The sequence below is a fragment of the Botrytis sinoallii genome, assembly GCF_014898435.1.
Source record: "Botrytis sinoallii strain Bc 23 chromosome Unknown BSIN_024, whole genome shotgun sequence".
In the NCBI taxonomy this organism is placed as follows: Eukaryota; Fungi; Ascomycota; class Leotiomycetes; order Helotiales; family Sclerotiniaceae; genus Botrytis; species Botrytis sinoallii.
In genome coordinates, this window is record NW_024066051.1 from 150,175 (window position 1) to 167,828 (window position 17,654).

The 17,654-nt window shown below is 43.3% G+C and overlaps 7 protein-coding genes across 7 annotated transcripts; 2 read left to right on the plus strand and 5 right to left on the minus strand.

Annotated features, from left to right (window-relative positions):
- Positions 1-1,580: 1,580 nt before the first annotated feature.
- EAF02_010110 (uncharacterized protein) lies at positions 1,581-2,252 on the minus strand (the record flags this gene model as incomplete). The annotated part of the gene is made up of 2 exons (XM_038906158.1): positions 1,581-2,153; positions 2,208-2,252. The coding sequence occupies 2 exons, from the start codon at positions 2,250-2,252 to the stop codon at positions 1,581-1,583; spliced, it is 618 nt and encodes a 205-aa protein (XP_038753885.1).
- Positions 2,253-3,982: 1,730 nt separating this feature from the next.
- EAF02_010111 (uncharacterized protein) lies at positions 3,983-5,008 on the minus strand (the record flags this gene model as incomplete). The annotated part of the gene is made up of 5 exons (XM_038906159.1): positions 3,983-4,166; positions 4,217-4,284; positions 4,414-4,430; positions 4,481-4,704; positions 4,761-5,008. 5 exons carry the CDS (start codon positions 5,006-5,008, stop codon positions 3,983-3,985), a joined length of 741 nt encoding a protein of 246 aa, XP_038753886.1.
- Positions 5,009-6,304: 1,296 nt separating this feature from the next.
- EAF02_010112 (uncharacterized protein) lies at positions 6,305-6,667 on the minus strand (the record flags this gene model as incomplete). Its single annotated transcript, XM_038906160.1, has 1 exon — positions 6,305-6,667. The coding sequence occupies one exon, from the start codon at positions 6,665-6,667 to the stop codon at positions 6,305-6,307; it is 363 nt and encodes a 120-aa protein (XP_038753887.1).
- Positions 6,668-7,198: 531 nt separating this feature from the next.
- On the minus strand, positions 7,199-10,955 carry EAF02_010113 (uncharacterized protein; the record flags this gene model as incomplete). Its single annotated transcript, XM_038906161.1, has 3 exons — positions 7,199-8,378; positions 8,429-10,814; positions 10,881-10,955. The coding sequence occupies 3 exons, from the start codon at positions 10,953-10,955 to the stop codon at positions 7,351-7,353; spliced, it is 3,489 nt and encodes a 1,162-aa protein (XP_038753888.1). The 3' UTR covers positions 7,199-7,350.
- A 331-nt stretch (positions 10,956-11,286) lies between these two features.
- Positions 11,287-12,721, plus strand: EAF02_010114 (uncharacterized protein; the record flags this gene model as incomplete). The annotated part of the gene is made up of 4 exons (XM_038906162.1): positions 11,287-11,412; positions 11,465-11,564; positions 11,657-12,371; positions 12,433-12,721. 4 exons carry the CDS (start codon positions 11,287-11,289, stop codon positions 12,446-12,448), a joined length of 957 nt encoding a protein of 318 aa, XP_038753889.1. The 3' UTR covers positions 12,449-12,721.
- An 820-nt stretch (positions 12,722-13,541) lies between these two features.
- On the plus strand, positions 13,542-13,772 carry EAF02_010115 (uncharacterized protein; the record flags this gene model as incomplete). The annotated part of the gene is made up of 1 exon (XM_038906163.1): positions 13,542-13,772. One exon carries the CDS (start codon positions 13,542-13,544, stop codon positions 13,770-13,772), a length of 231 nt encoding a protein of 76 aa, XP_038753890.1.
- A 481-nt stretch (positions 13,773-14,253) lies between these two features.
- On the minus strand, positions 14,254-16,428 carry EAF02_010116 (uncharacterized protein; the record flags this gene model as incomplete). Its single annotated transcript, XM_038906164.1, has 4 exons — positions 14,254-14,813; positions 14,869-15,557; positions 15,610-15,747; positions 15,803-16,428. The coding sequence occupies 4 exons, from the start codon at positions 16,426-16,428 to the stop codon at positions 14,254-14,256; spliced, it is 2,013 nt and encodes a 670-aa protein (XP_038753891.1).
- Between the last annotated feature and the right edge of the window lie 1,226 nt (positions 16,429-17,654).

The following is a 17,654-nucleotide window of genomic DNA, read 5'->3' on the forward strand; positions in this document are numbered from 1 at the left end:
CCGAGGCCCGTGCAGTTGCAGTTGCACCTGCACCGGTGGAAATGCTGTCATAAAGAAAGAAGCAAAAAAACAGCGCTTGCATTATCTACGAAAATTTCATCACAACTGGTGAATCACCAGTTATGTCTCTACCGTCTAGGATCTTGACCGTTTCTCGTCTACTTCTCGAGCTAGATCTGTCTAGTCTGCAGATATATCTCTTCTTCCACAATAGATTCTGCATGTCTCCTCATCTAGCACTTGGAAAAGCTGCTTCCCAAGCTCCACTTCACCTAAACCTCGCGCCAACGTCGTCCTAACCATCCAGCGTTGTTTTATCTGCTTAGCAGTTTTCTTTCGCAGGATCCATTGAAAGATTACTTTAGTTTTGCTTTTTTCTGTACTTCGTCTATTCTTACGGATAATCAGACGGATCGTCTCCAAGCTTGTGGTCAGACCGCGAAAGGACATTGTCGCTAACCTCTTACCACTCTAGTTTTTTTTACTTGCGAGAAAAATCAGGAATCAGCGTGCATCGAGAGGTTTTTTTCTCGATTTTCCGATCCGTGAACCCTTGACTTCTGCTTCTACCATTTCTTTTTTGTCCCAACTCATCTGGCCTTCGATGAAGATGTATTACAATTCAAAGTTTGCATACGATCGAGGCCTTTTAGTGCTGACCTTTTGAATGCGATGAAGCAGTGTTGACAACAATCGGACCATTTGAGATCGTATTAGGCGATACATAATGTTCATATAGATTTCTTTTGTTCTCATTATCCACCTAGGTCGCCGAATGGACATGAGAAGACAGAATGAACAGAATTTACGATTCTCACGACTATTCTACGGGCAAGACCAAACGCGGACAAATTCCGATACAAGAAAACAGGAAGAGGGGTAGATGGAAAGACCCAAGTGAGGGTTCGAACTATAGCCAACTAGTGTCGAGGTACCTTAGGACATACCGGCAGTCTGGAGACAGGTTAGTTTTGTGGAGTAGCTTTAAGGAAACTGACTCTATAAGGGGGATTAGTGTTTGTTCAAATGAATCGTCAATACACACAGCTAACACATAGTCGACAATGGATGCCGTGAATTTATAGTTGCATTATTGTCTCATACAAGAAGAGAGAATACCGACAGGAAGGTACCAAAATTCTCCGCGGCTGTAATTGTGTACTAGTATAGTAAACGTAAGTCTATTGAATAAACAGTCAATGCTCTTCGGACAATTACTGAGAGTTGCATTCCATGGAGATATCCGATTTGAAATTGTCATATTTTTGCAACAGTCTATCAAAACGTCATTGAAGCACCCAGTACTAATCTCTTCTTGCTCGGAGTTGGCCGTGGTGATGAGGCATTTGAATGCATAGGACAAGAACCAACTATGGCGTGATTTGACTATTGTGATATCACTAGTTTGTGAACAACCATGAAGGTCATACTACCAGGCGGCGAAACATTGCAAGACTGATATCATGCATGATGGTCGGCAGATGAGAATAACCATTAGCCAATGTTGTGATTCATATTTGTGTTTTCAGTGAAGGTTATGTTCACTGGAACTAGATAGGTACAACCGAAATACTCTCTGTCTAAGGAGCTGGTCCCCATGGGACACGATCCTCCAAATCCGGATACTCATACTCATCATTCTCCAAATATGGCATCTGTAACACCCCATCATTGTCGGTATATGTATCCTTCTCATCTTCGAAAACCTGGAACAGAGCTTGGTCATTCATACACAGTCCACTAGTCAACCACCATGCCACGAGAAACTTGACGCGCCAGACCTTCCATTCACTAACGAGCTTCTTTTCATCCCATTCATCTTCTGCCGAGCCTTCCGGCATGCGTCTCACGCAATGGTAAACCAAGCAAGTACTTTTGTCCTCTACACTTTGGGAATCCAGAACTACAAATTGATACCATTCGATTCCGCCCTCGAAGTTGGGAAATTCGTGACGGTCGACGACATTTTCAACCATGAACTTTTGTAAGGTCTCAGGAGGTGCGTCTTGAAAACCAGTAGTAAATGATGGACTTGGTAGAGGAAGAGTGAGTTCAGGCCCATGGACATCTTCATCTGGGGATTTTTGGAGGATCCATGGGCTTTCGGGTGCGCTTTTGGCCCGGGTAGATTGCGTCACGAATGCTGAAATTGTCTGGGAAGAAAAATTTAATGCATGTTCAATCATCCATCAAACTGTGTGGCTTACCTCGTTTGGCATTTGAGCCGTGCAAAATACCAGAAAAGTACCCATGTCTTCGGATTCGGGGTGCACTGACTGACTGGCCTCAAGATATTTGTTGACTGGAAATGCGGGCTACGTTGAAGCTACAAGAAATTTAGTCTTTAAGGATACGGTTACTTCTGAATCTTAGTTATAGAGGATAGGAGAAACTTGGGGACTTTGTATAGATATTACCCAGGTAAAGCTGATAGAGGATTGAGGCAGGACAATAAAGAACGTCAGAGGCTCAGAGGCTGTGCTTACGTAACACACGCAGGATTCACTCTGACTGAGATGATGCATCTTACCTTTGACATCTAAATTCAAGACATGGCGCTGAGAACTCCCATTGGGCTCAAAAGATCCTCCGGCTTCAGCTGACATTCAGCCATGATACCGTGGGCGGAGGGAGTCTTCTGGATTTGAGCTCAATCTCGAACGATACTCAATACATAATTTGCAGGGCTAGGTCGCTAAATCTATGTGGTTTCTTCTAGACGATATATTGCATGAGTGACAATCGCTGGTTGTTCTCGCTGCCGTGTTGTCTTTCTTGCAAGATGTCACCTGCCAATTGCTAAGGTGTGGCCAAGAGAAGTTGCAAGGCAGACTGAAGTGGTTGCGCATTGCTATGATATAAGAGGTATCTATGTACCGTAAGCCGAGAACGTTGATCTAAGGGATTTCGCAAGCAATCAAGAGGCACAGTGAAGGAACTATTGGCGTCGTCTGATGTTTTACGCCTCCCTGGCTATATGGATATTGTTAGTAGCATATAAATGAACAGACAACTAGCTGCATGTCAATGTCCGTTTCGCATAAACTTCGGAATATTGATACGCTAGGATTAGTCTCGTCGCATTGATTCTGCCACCACCCTACTCGTAGGTTAGTTGTCTGAGGGTAAAGAAGACATTCATCTCTAGAGCTGACACTTTCAATCTTTTCCAAACTATTTGCCCGTACTCGAGAAGACGATCTCTTAGTTGATGCGCCAAATATTGTTCAAATGCAAAAGCTCTCATTACAGCTGTGCGAGGTTGATGATTGGACTTCTTGAAACGGCTGACATCAGTTTGAATTTTGGTATAAGCAGCTCCCTGCGAATCTCATTCCTTGAGATGTCACTGTTCAATATCAATTAAGAAGTCTCGAAAGTCACCGCGTTATCACTTTCTTTAATCCTTAATCGCGACAGAAAATCTTCAGGCGTCAGATCGTATATTTTAGGTTTGCCTACCCTAGCATTTTCAATTGTTTGATGTTTCTGTACGGGTCGGAATGAGACCCCGGTTCCCCTAGAGCAAACCACGTCCGCGAGAAGTATAATTAGGAATTATATTTATATACCTGTCGTGCAAAGCCTGCTCGATGGTAACTACAGGCCTTGTACGACGATTTGCTATGAAGATGAACGGCTAGAACACATGACCAAGGTCTAGAACAAATACCTTGCGACAGGCCTAGAACATCGAATAGTAAGGTCCAAGATTTGCAAAGATTTGGAAAGAATGTGAGTTCATCATTCTGTTCTGATAAATCTATATGCCCGCATACCATGTTCCTCGTCATCCCACCACTGCAATAAAGCGACCTAAACAAAAATCACAAAAAGGTTTACCCAAATATACCCAAATAGCGCAAGTATGAAAGAAAACTCAAACCCACCCCTTTCCGAAACCCAAATGCTCAACTTCTCACATTACATGCAAGGCATAGCAATTTGAACACCCGTCAAATCATGACATTTATCCGAACATTCAAGAATATCCGGGGAAGTTGACAGCCCATGTGTCAGTTCCATACTTAAGGTGTTGCCAGAGGAGTGAGTTTCCAATCTTCTTGGATGTTCTTCGATACATAAAGTTGACTGGGTCGGTTGAAGGTGCATTTTTGCAAACTGTGTCTGCTGCCTTTCCTGCATCTAGTGCTTTACAGTATTTACTTAAAATTTGTGTTAGTTGGCGAGGCAAAAATTAGATTGCTTGTCTTACCCGGCGTTGTGGTACTTCTTCTTGAAGTATTCATCTTTCTTGGCTTTGTAGTGACTGATTTGTCCGGACTATTAAATGGGGGTTAGTGGCCACATGAGGAGATAGTTTTCGAGTGCAGTGGGATATGTTTTTGATATAGACGACAGAGCTTCATTTAGACCTTCATAGTTCAATAATGGAAAATTGGATTGGCTTACGACTCGAGATCCCTCCTCTGATACAAATGTTAGTTTTGTTACCGCAGCGGGAAGAAAAGGCACTAACTTGTGTTATGCCCTGGATCGACAGGTGCAATGAGACAACCTATCCCGCCCTCTTTGGCGGATGCATTGGTGGTATCTTCGGGACTAGTCCAAGCGGATTGCTTCAACGCTGATAAATCAATTTTTGAGCCCCCAACCAACGTTGCTAGGGGAGGTCTGAAAGGGTCTGAGCCGGCACCACTTGCTGTTCTCTGCGCCGTGTTAGATCCTGGTCCTCCGTATTGACTAGTTTCTGTTAGCAATCTATATGTTAACGATAACAATATGGCAAGCGAGCTCACAGCAATGAAGGCGATTTGAAGCAAAGAATCGCAGCACATTGAGCCTCGCATACTTCTTCGACACCAGCACAATCGATGTTGAAAATGTATGGGTTTGCTTTTGTTCCGTCTCCAGCGTCGGTACCGATACGTTTTTCTAGTTCGAAGGAGGCGTCCACTGTCTCTGCTTCTGCTACTGGGGCGGCTAGAACAGAATAGAGCTGTAGAGACAGTAGAACTGCTACAGGGACGAATGTTTGGAACTGCATGATCACAATTGGTTATAGATTTGTAGAAAAGGGAGGAAGAAAATGTATGAGATCAGATGAATATTGTATCGAAGTAACAGGAATGAAGCGAATGATTGTTATAGCAATAAACCTCACATCTCGCGAACACAATCTTTATATACCCGAAACCTACCCATTGTGCTACATTTGACATAGAAATATTCTCATCAAATACTCCTACAGGAATGTTCACTCAAATCAGCACCATATTCTAAGCTGTAACACAAAAGCCAGCCCATCACGTTAACAAAATGGAGTGAAAGGCACAACACGAGATCTACGCACTGCGCACATTCCATTCCTTCCCCAGCTTGACTGTATGCTTAAAAGACTCAAACTTACACAAAGAGGATTCCCCAAGATACTCAGCTTACGCAATTACTATTTTCGTAGTGAAAACATGTTTACGCCTCCTCGGCAGTGGCTCATCGCGAGAGATACTCAGCCTTATTATGACTGCAGAAAACATACCGTGTTTCAAGATTTACCGCCATAGCATGGACAGAATCCTATACAGCAAAAGGTGAGGAATTTTTTTCGTGTGGCGGATTTCGAAGTTTATGCGATGATGGGAGGATGCACGAGGTAAGGTAAGGTAGGCTGTTGATTGTCATTGGCGTACTTGGCGTAATACGATGAGGCTTTTATGGAGATTCAGGAGGTGATGCGTAGGATAAGGTAAGAGGGATGTTATGTGAGGAGTCAGATTGGAGGGATGAAGTACCTGAAAATGTGTGCTGTTAGTGTATCTGTAGAAGGACATCTGAGTGCCTTGCATAAAGATTATGCTGAGAATGTATTTTCTTACAAGTTGTGCTAATAGATATGGCTTGACTGGTCATCAACCGAATTGTGAATAAGCTCGTCATGTATTGTGTGATGCATGACTTTCACGTGCTTGAAGTCTGTTAGGTAGAAATGGGATATTGTTTTCAAATCAAATTAAATCAACATTCAGAATTTCCTTGACAATTGTAATCATTTCAATGTTTCAAAGAATTTGAATATCTCTAAGCTTTCGATTGATGAACTACAGTCCGAACTATTAGAAATCCTGACTCAAAAGTAAGAAGATGCTTCTACCATTTGATCAACGTCGTTGTCATGGAGAAGAAGAATCAACATTTCACATTCACAGCATTTCGTTCTCAACTAAACACGTGTGTGAATTTCCCCCTAATCGTGATCGGTATACATGAGCAACTACTCTTCGATCGATCGCCATTAATCTATCCATGACCATCGAGAAGAGCCCACCTCTTTTTCATCCTTCAACTACTTTCCTGCCCTCACACCCTCCGCTACAACATTTCTCATCTCCTCACTTCCCATCACCTCCACATAATTTACCGCACTCCCATACGAATCCCTCAACTCTGGATTCGCGCCACGATCAAGAAGCCAACGAACTCTCTCCACTGCTCCTGCCATAACCGCATACACGATTGGATAACCAGGTCCCATATATCTTGACTCTCCCATCTGATTCAAATCTACCCCACGTGAAACCAATAGCTTCATGACTGGAATTCGAACAATATCGAATTCTGTACTTGGGGTCACGAGAGCCAAATCTTCAATGTCATTTTCACGTCGTTGATCGAAGATCCTGATCAATTCGAATATTAGCCTATTCATTGAGATGACGATTTCCCCCGAGGGTTCTAATTTATTTCGAGACTCTGAACGGGCCTATATCTGTACTGTTCAAAATTACGCTTTAAATAAAACATTGAGGCTCTACTTCGAGTCGTCCGTAACCATCAAAGACATAATCTTGGTGGATCTGTATGCACATTCAGAATTCAACCAACATTGACGGCTATGTGCTTGAGGAAGAAACGGAAGACACTCCAACCTCTAACTAGCTTTAGTCTTCAGCACCAAAATCATGTAGCCGAATGTATGTATACCATCGCGGCTCCTTTAGTGGCTTATCTATGCTAGATGGCCAAGAAAATTTGAGTTGACTATTCCGGGAATTTACTATCATAAAATTTGACATTGGATAAATCGGTGAATCAAAAATTGCGTAATTTTTGCACATGTTCAAGCGAACAAGCAATAATAATTGAGCACTTGCTCAATAAAATAGAGATTCTAATATCATTTGGGCACATCTCCGACTACAAAGTAAGAACGATACTCAGGTACACATTCCTTGCACTCATCAGACACGCCATTCTGAAGATGGCCATTCATTGCAGTAATTCATAACCTTGAAGTATCTACTCTCAAATCATGATTCCCAATGCTGTACCCAAATTTCCAACGCCATGGTATCAGTTATCCGCGCAAAACAATCATACAGCTAAACCCTATCATTCATCGTCGCTACTATCCACAATAAAGCCCGCTCTGACCCTCGGTCTCCTTGGATTTGCCACTGGTACAATATTTTCTTCATCCTCATCTATCTCCATCGCATCTTTCGCCAAATGCTCATCGTTCTCATCATCGCTCAACACTTTACGCCTCTTCGGCTGTGCTGATCTATGTGGACTCGAAATCGGTGTGTCCGTATTCTCTGCTTCTTCCTCTTCGGAATCTGGATCGTCTGCACCTACACCAACCTCTTCATCACTATCCAGCGAAATCGCACTGCTTGCTCTCTTTTTATTCGATGTCATAGGCATGTCTTCATCACTATCTCCATCTTCCCCATCCAACGCACCTGCCATCCTCTTCTTCCCATTTTCCCTTTGCTGACCGACCCCCAGCAACTCCTTCATGATAGTTATCTTATTCTGCTGCCTGAGTCTCTCCTCTGCTTCAAAGAAGATTCGATCATTTTCTTCATCATCGTCACTATCATGAACGTATAGTTCACTCTTAATTTTGCGGTTTTTCTCTAACTCTCTCGCTCTTCTAGCTGCTGCGCGAGCTTCAATTTGCTCGTCTGTTAGCCCACGACTTTCGGGTTCTTCACTTCCATCCTTTCTGCGTCTTCTTCGACTTTTCTTCAGAGCTTTCAGAGCATCCGATTTTTTCATTGCTGTGGGTCCACCGGGTTCGAAAAGTAGTTCCTCTTCTTCTTCATCGTTATCAATGGCGTCATCTGAATCATCATCGAATGCAGAGCGTTTTCTGTTCATCCCAGCAGATACTCTTCTTATTTGATCAAGCGCTCCTTTACCGTCGTCGAAGGTTGGCGGGGCAAACTCGAATTTCTTGATTAAATCTAGGGCTTCTTTGATCTGATCTGCCGACTTTTCAGAGGGGAAATACCAGGAGGCATCGGGGTCGTCGGCAGCCCCAATAATTGTGAGACCGACAAGCTTTACCAAGAGGCGCAAATAGCCATTCTTGAACATGGCCGTTTTTCGATTGTCGCTGTCTGGTTTAAGAACTGTATACGTGTTAGTAATGTAGACAAGTGAATGGTATTATCGTACATACGGATGGAAGGCGCCTTTGGAGGTTCGACCTCTGTGGCAGGTGTCTCTTCATTCTCAACAATCTCAACAAGTGGATCTTTCTCAACGGATTGCAAAGCCTGATTGGCCGCCTCCCAACTTCTCCTTTCATCTTCTGCAGATGATAATTGTGACTTTACCCATTCGATATGATCAGCTTCATTTCTATCAAGTAAAGCGCCAACAGCAACACCGATTTGATCCTCCCACTCCAATCCACCCTTGACTTCTAACTCAGCTGCTGCTTTAGGTTTTGTAGATATCGTCTGTTTTTCATAGCCATACTCCAAGAAATGCGCAGTGCTATTGGTTTTAGAAAAGAGCATTTCCACCACAAGCTCCGGACGTTCTTGAATTTTTCTAGTGCATTTCTTCAAGAGTTGCTTCACGATTTCTTCCCATTCTTTGTAAGAAGGGGATTGAGGATCTAAGCCTCCTGGACCTTTGATCATAGTATAAAACAAATGAATAATATCCACTCTAAACAACATAACACTCATGTCCTGTTTGAAGGACACCCGATAGAAGAACCTATGGGCTCGCTTCAATTGCGCTGGTTTTAGATCAAGATAATACTTCGTGAAAGAGACAAATGTATCGATACATCCCTGAGACAAAAATCTAGCAGCGAAACGTTTGTAATCAAACTTCCGCTCTGAGGATTCCTTCTGTGCTCGTGCCTCATCTTCACCATCAGATTCATCAACTATATTGTCATCACCTATGTCTTCTCCTGCATCTTTCGCAGCCTTCTTCTTTCTCCGCGTGCGTCTCCTAGATCTTACTTGCATATCAACATTTTGCTTTGAGTATTGTTCCAGAATACGCATATAATTATGTGTAAGTTCTGTACAAGAATCCAGATAACCGAACCCCTGATCTTTATATGTTCTGGTTATCATAGCCACTCGCTCATGAGTTGTATCTTCGTAGAATATACGTGCCAGAATATTCTCCGCAATTTCCTGATCGGCCTCAAGAGGCGAATCCGCCATTTCTTGAACGGTGAGAAGAATTTGTGTGAAGCATTTCATGGCAGCACTTAAGTCATACCAGTTTTTATTCTCGAAATTGAGATCCATCGCCCTGTTGAGTGTGATGAACATCTCTTGATTGAGCACACTTGCAACCAGGGCAAAACTATCCACGTCTTCTGGACCTTTACCTTTGGAAGGCTTCTTGTTCTTTCTCCTCACTCTTTCCGCCTCAAGAAACCACGAAATCAAGTAGAAGAATTGGCGTTGATGATATTCAAGAACTCTTTCAGCTTCTCTATCAATGGCTTTTCGGAGGTGTGTGAAAAGGGGATTAAATCCAGAATCGAGGAATTCCTCAACGAATGCCCGTAAATTTTTCGTCGCTGATGCATTGAGAGGAACTGGATTGTCGAAGACTAGCGGCCCACTTTCTCCCTTGACTGCTCTCCTAGGTGGTTTAAACTTCTTAGTGCTATCCATTTTGTCAAGTCCTCCTCTTCCTGTTCTTAGCGCGGCCTGGCCAGAGATTGTCGTCATTTTGGCATCATCCCGCTGCATCCAGGCCATAGTTCCGAATCGATTATGCCTCGTGGGAGCATTTGTTTGATAGCTTCGAAGCATTGCTTGTTCTTTCTTCCGTAATCTAACCAGTTCATCTGTTTTGCTATTATCCATGGCCTTCTCGCTGAAGAATAACTTCTCAACATCCACTCCTTTAACTAAATGGAAGATAACGTCCATGACCACAACATCCTGGGTATTGAATTCTGCCCCCATTGTCGAAGACACCATCAAAAGAAGATGGAATATGTCTTGGTAGTCGAAAGCATCAATTGTCGCAGATCGTGAGATTTCCGTTTCATCGCCTTCATATTGTCCATTCGGTGGAGGTGCAATCATAGCGATATTCCTTAGAAAGTATAAAATCAATTTGATAATACCCTCATCCCTTGTACTTCGATCTCCAATATCCACTGCCATGGCAGGCAGTGCGCATCTGACCGCAGTATGTAATATTCTTGCTCCATCGAACCCAAGTATTGACCTCTTGTATCCCACTTGCGCAATCTCTAAATACGGGACATGTCGGTGGTGATTGACTGTCATTTCCTTGTTCTTCTCCAATGGCCAAGTTAATGGTACCAACAATTCCATACATGCCAGCGCTATCTTTGACTTCAGTCGATCGTCCGTAGCATTCTCGGGCCATGCTGCGAGGATTTGTAGAAGATCCCCTCCCACTAAATTGGATTCTGCGAGACATCTTGCAACGTCTAATCGATTCGCTTTCTCGTCATAGAGCTTTAACCATTTTTTGAGATCTCGTAAACATGCTAATGCATCGTCTCCTAGAACATACCGTCCCTCTTCATCTGCGCCGCTTCCTCCCAGCTATCAATAGTCAGAATCAGTTTTAATTCTCGAATCTGTTCAGACAATATAATTAAGATAACTTACAGCTGTAACCAAACTATTCACATAAGCTCTGACTTCAGGATCTACAACGTCTCTTTTACCACCAGAGAACTCCATGTTTGGTTGTAGTAAAGGGTGGTGATCATGAATATCTAAGCATAATAATCTACTATGATATTTTGACTTTGATCAATCCAACCCAAAAACCACTGTACACGCTCCTACCAAAATTCGCGATCGCGACGCGTACCCTTGTCAAAGCCACATGCAACAGCGGAACTTTACCGGCCCGCCTCGGTAACCTACCTTAATAAATCCTGGGGAAACAACCGATGATAACCTTCTCTCTCTACGAGTACTCTCAAACTTTATTGTCATTTGTCAATACAACACCAGGATTTTCGATTGTTTTCTCTTTCTAAGGTTGTTTCTAAGATCGTTGCCTAACATGATATCTCCAATTGTAAGAAGAGGAATTTTGCAGACTTCAAAACATGCAAGATCATTCAGTTCAAGCCGAATGCTTTCGGCGCAAGAGGTCAAAAGCCTTGGTGTTATCGGCGCCGGCCAAATGGTACATTACCCTTCGTTGTACTTTTTGATGAACAATTTCTCATGAGGAATAGGGACTGGGGATAGCATTAGTAGCAGCACAAAGAGCTGGTGTTCCAGTCACTCTCGTCGATACAAATAAAGCTTCTCTTGACAAGGGTCTCGCATTTGCTGGTATGCTTTCTAAATTACTCTTTCCTCCTTCGCAGACTTTTCTTTACAACTTCGTTTCAAGAGTATCCAACTGATTCTTATTTGAAATTCAGATAAACTCCTGGCCAAAGATGTAGCCAAACAGCGCATAACTCAAGAACAATCTGACAGTATCCGCTCCCTACTCATCCCAACCACAAAGATGGATGATCTTTCCTCGGCAGACTTTGTAATTGAAGCTGTGCCTGAAATTCCCTCTTTGAAATTCTCAATCTTCAGCTCTCTAGCCCAAATCTGCCCTCCCCATGCCATCTTGGCTACAAACACATCTTCCATATCCATCACACGAATTGCCGCATCAACGACTAAAGATCCCAAAGACACCAGCGCTTCCTCTCGAGTAGTTTCAACCCATTTCATGAATCCAGTTCCTATTCAGAAGGGCGTAGAGATTATCACTGGATTACAGACAAGCCAAGAAACATTGGATGCAGCCATTGAGTTCTGCAAACGAATGGGCAAAATCCCATCTACTTCAGCAGATTCCCCAGGATTTTTGGCAAACAGGATTTTGATGCCTTATATCAATGAAGCCATAATTTGCTTGGAGACTGGTGTTGGTAAAAGAGATGATATCGATGCGATAATGAAGAATGGAACCAATGTTCCTATGGGACCATTGCAATTGGCGGACTTCATTGGTATTGATACCTGCTTAGCAATTATGAAAGTATTACATGAGGAGACAGGAGACAGCAAGTATAGACCCAGTGTACTACTGGGCAAAATGGTAGATGCGGGATGGCTGGGAAAGAAAAGTGGAAAGGGGTGAGTTTTTCTTTTTCATCTACGTTTCGTGAATGGAAGTGTACTGATATTCTGATGATAGGTTTTATGATTATTAAATGAGAAATAATGTCAACGACTAGGTATAAGTCCACGTACCATGGATTTGGAGCGTTCTGATCAAGTGACTAAGATTCTGGGTATATTGATTCTTCTCTTCACTACTTCTACAGAAGATAGTGAAGTTAATTGATGGTATTTCGTGCCTCTTCACCAAACCCACATCAGGACTCTGCTTTACGCAGCACGTAATGCGCATACTTGGCAAAGCTCTTTGCAGTATTGAATAATGATAGTGAAATTTCCAATACAAATGGACGCAAGATATATCATAATGTGCCAGCTGATTTCTCATATTCGTTCCATCTAAATATGAAACTCTTGCTCTCAAATCGAATTTTCGCTTATACTCACCCCCGGTGCCAATGCCATATTCACCCAAACAACAAAGTTGTCTAGCCAACTTTAGCCGACAGACAATCTACCGTAGTCCATTTGTCACATATCTGTTCGGCGCCAAAGGCGTATAAATCTTTCTGTAACCCAGGCCTGTTGTAGGTCTGTTGAGGGCTGAAGGTGTGCGAAGATGCACAGTTGGCCCTCCGTTGAGACTCACTTTCGTTCTGAGCATTCACTCAATTTTTTAGTATCTCAGCCAATCCCCGTTCAGTATGTTCTATGTTGACTCTTTTGTTGCATATCTGCTTCAGGGCTTGGGGCCTGTAGCTCATACTTGTAGGGCCTAGGAATTAGCTTGGAAATTTCATGCGTAGAGTCGGGAAATGGGCTGGAAATTGCATATTATATATTATATATAGTATGCCTCAATAGGCTTTCAGAGTAAAGTCTTCGGATCAAGTCACATTGTATCACATCAGATTGGAGATCACACATCACATATCACAGCAGACAAGAAAAGACAAAGTTGTTCAACTTCCACACAATGTTATTGCCACTCCACGATTCAGATATCTACAAGTGATTTTCCCGCTCCTCGGCTTATCCTTTTCCTTTCCCTCGAAAGCTTTCCAACCGCCCATTCCCTCTCGATCCTTTATCCAGCTCCAAGCACCAAACCCAATCAATTCTCAGTTCTTTCCCTCACTCAGTGAAAATCCCTGAGATGAAACCAACCCCCATGGGTAAAAAAAGATGAGAAGAAGAAAAAACAAGAAACATAAACAAGAAGTTCAAATGCAAGATCCAGCTAACCCCGAAGAAGCTCCAAACAAAAAAATTGCATACCATTTATACACAGATAAGAAGCGAATATCTCAAAAAGAAAAGAAGAAGAAAAAAGACTGCTTTGAAGTTTATCCCCAATCCCAAATTCCTAAACCTATGAAAACACTCCTGAAGAAAGATGGCCAGATGAATGGATAAATCTGGAAGAAAAAATTTGATATAAAAACAATGCCGGATAGTATCTCCTAGAAAATACAACGAAGAAGGGGTAAAGATAAAAGCTGTAGGTCGAAGGTTGAAAGGTAGAAATGATGTCGGATTCCTGTCCGTCCCAGCGTTGGGAGAAACTTCAAAAGTGTAAGAAGTATGTATAGAAAGTATATATAAATATATGTGTGCATGATTATCTGAAAGATCCATACGTATATAGCAAGAAAGCTGTAATGAATTTGAAGGTTGGTCTGAGGTTGGAATTGGAGATGATTGAGGGATTTTGGTAGTGTCATGGGTAAGGCGGAGTGAAGTGGTTTTGTATCTTCATGTGAGAGAAGGATGAATTCTATGCTCTGCTCTTTTTTCAAATTGCAATGCCTGTAAAACGAATCGTGATCTCTGAAAGCAAAAACTTTTGTATGCACACAAATATCGAAGATTGAAATTGAGCGCCAGACAAATTTCTTCAAGACATATGAGAAGGGGCATAAGATCCAGGCATAGTAAAACTTCTTTTGCGGTTATCTTTTGCTTGGAATTCGTTGGGTCGAAGATACGATGAACCGTCGCTGTTATTTCTTTGTGGTTGATGTTCAGGCTGTGCATGGCTTTGAGCATGCTGCTGTTCTTGACCTTGGGAGCTGAATTCTCGCTCACTTTGTGGAGCTCTTGATGCGTTATACGCGTTTGCGAAATCTTGCGGCGGTGCCATTGGCGCACTTAATTGTGGATGGTTTACGTCGCTTGGTGTCCGAGGGAGGGAGAATTCCATTGGCGCCGTTAAAGGTGCGCTGGCAAAACCTGCTGAGTATGAGGGTGCGAATGAGCGGGAAGTAGGAGGCAGATGTGATGGACCTTGGTGGGGGAGAGGTCGGTATTGATTGCGTAGGTCAAGACCATGGGGGAAAGCACCCCCGGTGGAAGCTCGCAAACGGGACATGGCAGCTGGTGATGATTGTTGCAAAGATGATTGAGGATGCGATGGTGAATAGCTCATGTTTTGTGGTGAGTTTTGAATGTTGGAACCTATCAAAATGGTTAGTCTTTCATCTAGTTTTTTCTTTGCAAGGATGGAACGAACTTTGGTAAGAGTTTGACTCAAATTGGTGCGCATTGACCGCGTTATTCTGCTCGGGCTGGTACATTGATTGTTGACGTCCAGATGATTGAGGACTTGGTTGCCCAGTTGGATAATTGGCATAATCTAAAGTTTCACCTTTCCAAGACATACTGGATCTCAATGGCGACTGAAGTGACTCTGATCGAGATCTTGACATTGTCTCTCGAAGCTGTAATGGTTGTAATGGTCGGCCGCCGTGATGTCTTTGCTGGGAATGGGAAACAGCTTGATATCCCGGAGGTGGTCGATCAAATGGATTTGAGCTCCTTGGCCCTGAGCTCATCGGACTCGAAAGATGGCTGGAGAAGTATCGATCAGACGAATTAATGGACAATGGTGAGAGGACATCAGGTGTTCCAATGGAACTTCCTGGAGTATATCCAACATGTCCATATCCAGGGCTCATGCCCCCCGGCGACATGTGGTCTTCTTGTTCATGTCTGCGCATGGTGTCTACCATCAAAGGTCGTATCATATGATCCGCGTAATTTGGCACAAAATCGACAGGCGATTGCATTGGTGTTCCAATACCGTGTACAGCTCCGTAAGGAGAATGTAAAGCCTGTACATTGTCGAAATCATCTGGTACCGCTCTCATCTTCATCATTCGCTCTCGGTCATCCGCAGTAAGTCTCTTGATCTTTGCACGTCTGCTTCCGTTAGTCTATATTCTCCACTTGGACTGGATTGAATTTTGCATACCGGTTCTGAAACCATACCTGCACTTGTCTTGGACTAAGGCCTGGAATTTCTCGTGATAAACGCTCGCGATGAGCAGCATCTGGGTGAGCTTGCTTCGCGAATTCACTCATAAGAAATCGAGTTTGTTGATGAGTGAGACTGTACTAGTTAGTTCTTCATGTTACAACACATATGTAAACCAAAATAAACATACCGAAATCGTTTCATCTTCCTGCGTTCAGCTCTGCGCTCAGCCGCCGTCTGCGGCGTTGATGAAGTTCCATCTTCAGTATCTAACATATCGTCGTCATCATCGATATCGTCATCGTCTTCTTCCTTGGGACTCAAGAGAGCTGACGCGTCTTCATTCATGAGTACTCCTGCTCCTTGTTGTGGTGCGCTTGAAGCAGATGATGTTGAATTCGGTGCGATCGGCCCAAGTGAAAGAGGTGCTGATTCTGTCGAAACCATAGATTCATCTCGAGTTCTGTTGACAGAAGGTTGGCCGCAATCTCCCGGAGCGGAGTCTGGTCGTTCTATGGTAGGAGTTGGCGGACCTTCCGGTTTTATTGGGCCAAGTGTGTGTCGATGTTCTAAAGTTGGTCTGGTAGCTGGTTGCTGTTGACTGGTGTTTGTGTTGGAGCCAGCAGAGTGCTCGTAATTTTGGTGGACCATGCCATTCTCTCCAGAGAGTTGATACGAAGAGTACTGTTCTCGCCAGTCCGGCTGCGGCGGTAAAGCCTCAAAGTTCGCCATCCGTGGAGACGCGAAGTTAGCAGACCCAAGTTTATTAGAGGACCAAGTGTTCCGTCCTGTTTCGCATTGCCGTGTAACAAGCATTGAGAGTATCTGTGATTTGACCGTTGAAGATGGTCTGGAAGTTGCTTTTTGGGTTCTTCAAGAGCCCTTGATTCGAGAAAGGAATATGTGTGTTGTGTTGTCGCAGTGGTAAGTAGCCGTGGAATGAACGAGTGTAAGGGCCGCTATAGACAATGGCTGATCACTGACCAGAAAAGAACATAAGGCCTATCGAAGGCAAGTAATTGTTGAGTCTAGTTTATGATCTAGTCCTGCTTGCTGGATGATGATGTTGGAGAAGTCGGAAGAGTGTATAAAGCTTGTTCATGTAGCTATTGATCGGTGGATAGATTAATCTTAAGGGTCTTAATCAAGATCTGCTAAATAAGGTTGATTGATGTATGGACCAGTCCCGGGAACATAAATGAAAGGTTTTAAATGTTCTGGACAAGCCGAACGCGTATACCTTCCAGAGATTTTACTACTTGACGAGTTGGTCTTCAACAGCGCTGCCGTGTAGAAAAGAAGATGAAGCGACCTGGTTCAAGGATAGATTGGGCTCAATGAACGGATGTGGCGAGTGTCCTGCGTCGTCCAAATGAAATATAAATTGCTTCTTGTTTTAATGACGTGCTAAGTCCGTATTAAGAAGTAACAGGAATGAAGTTGAAGGGGGGTCGTTGTCTTTCTTTCCACGTTCGATCGACAGACGTCGGGTAATATACTCCAAGATTGAAGGCCTTTGATATATAAGTTCCTTGGTTATGATCACCACAACAAGGAGACTGGACCCGACAAGCGCCCTATTACCCCTGGCTCTCACAATTCACAGGAAGTCCCTGTCGTTGCAGCAGAATGCCGCTGAAGTAAATTGTACCGATGACAAGAGTCTAGCATGCAAGCGGAGCGGAGTAGTGTCAAAAATACCCACCTCGACTTGATACAAGGCTTGCACGGTTGCGTCTAGGATTTTGCTTGGGAGGACCCGGACTTGGGACGAGATTTTAAGGACAGTTGCACAAGCTAGAGTGGATAAAGAAGGAAGTTTGGAGGGGAATGTTTTTAATGCACGAGGACATTTAAAGTCAGCCACAAATTTGGACAAAAGATTGAGAACAACAAAAAGTGAAGCGATTCAATGAAATGATTTTGTGTAAGAAGCCCACTGTGGCTCTCAAGAGGATTGACAAATGGAAATGAAGCTGCAGCGAAATTCTGGATAGCACTCTATCGAGAACTGTGCAGAACGTTGGATAAGATGAATGTGT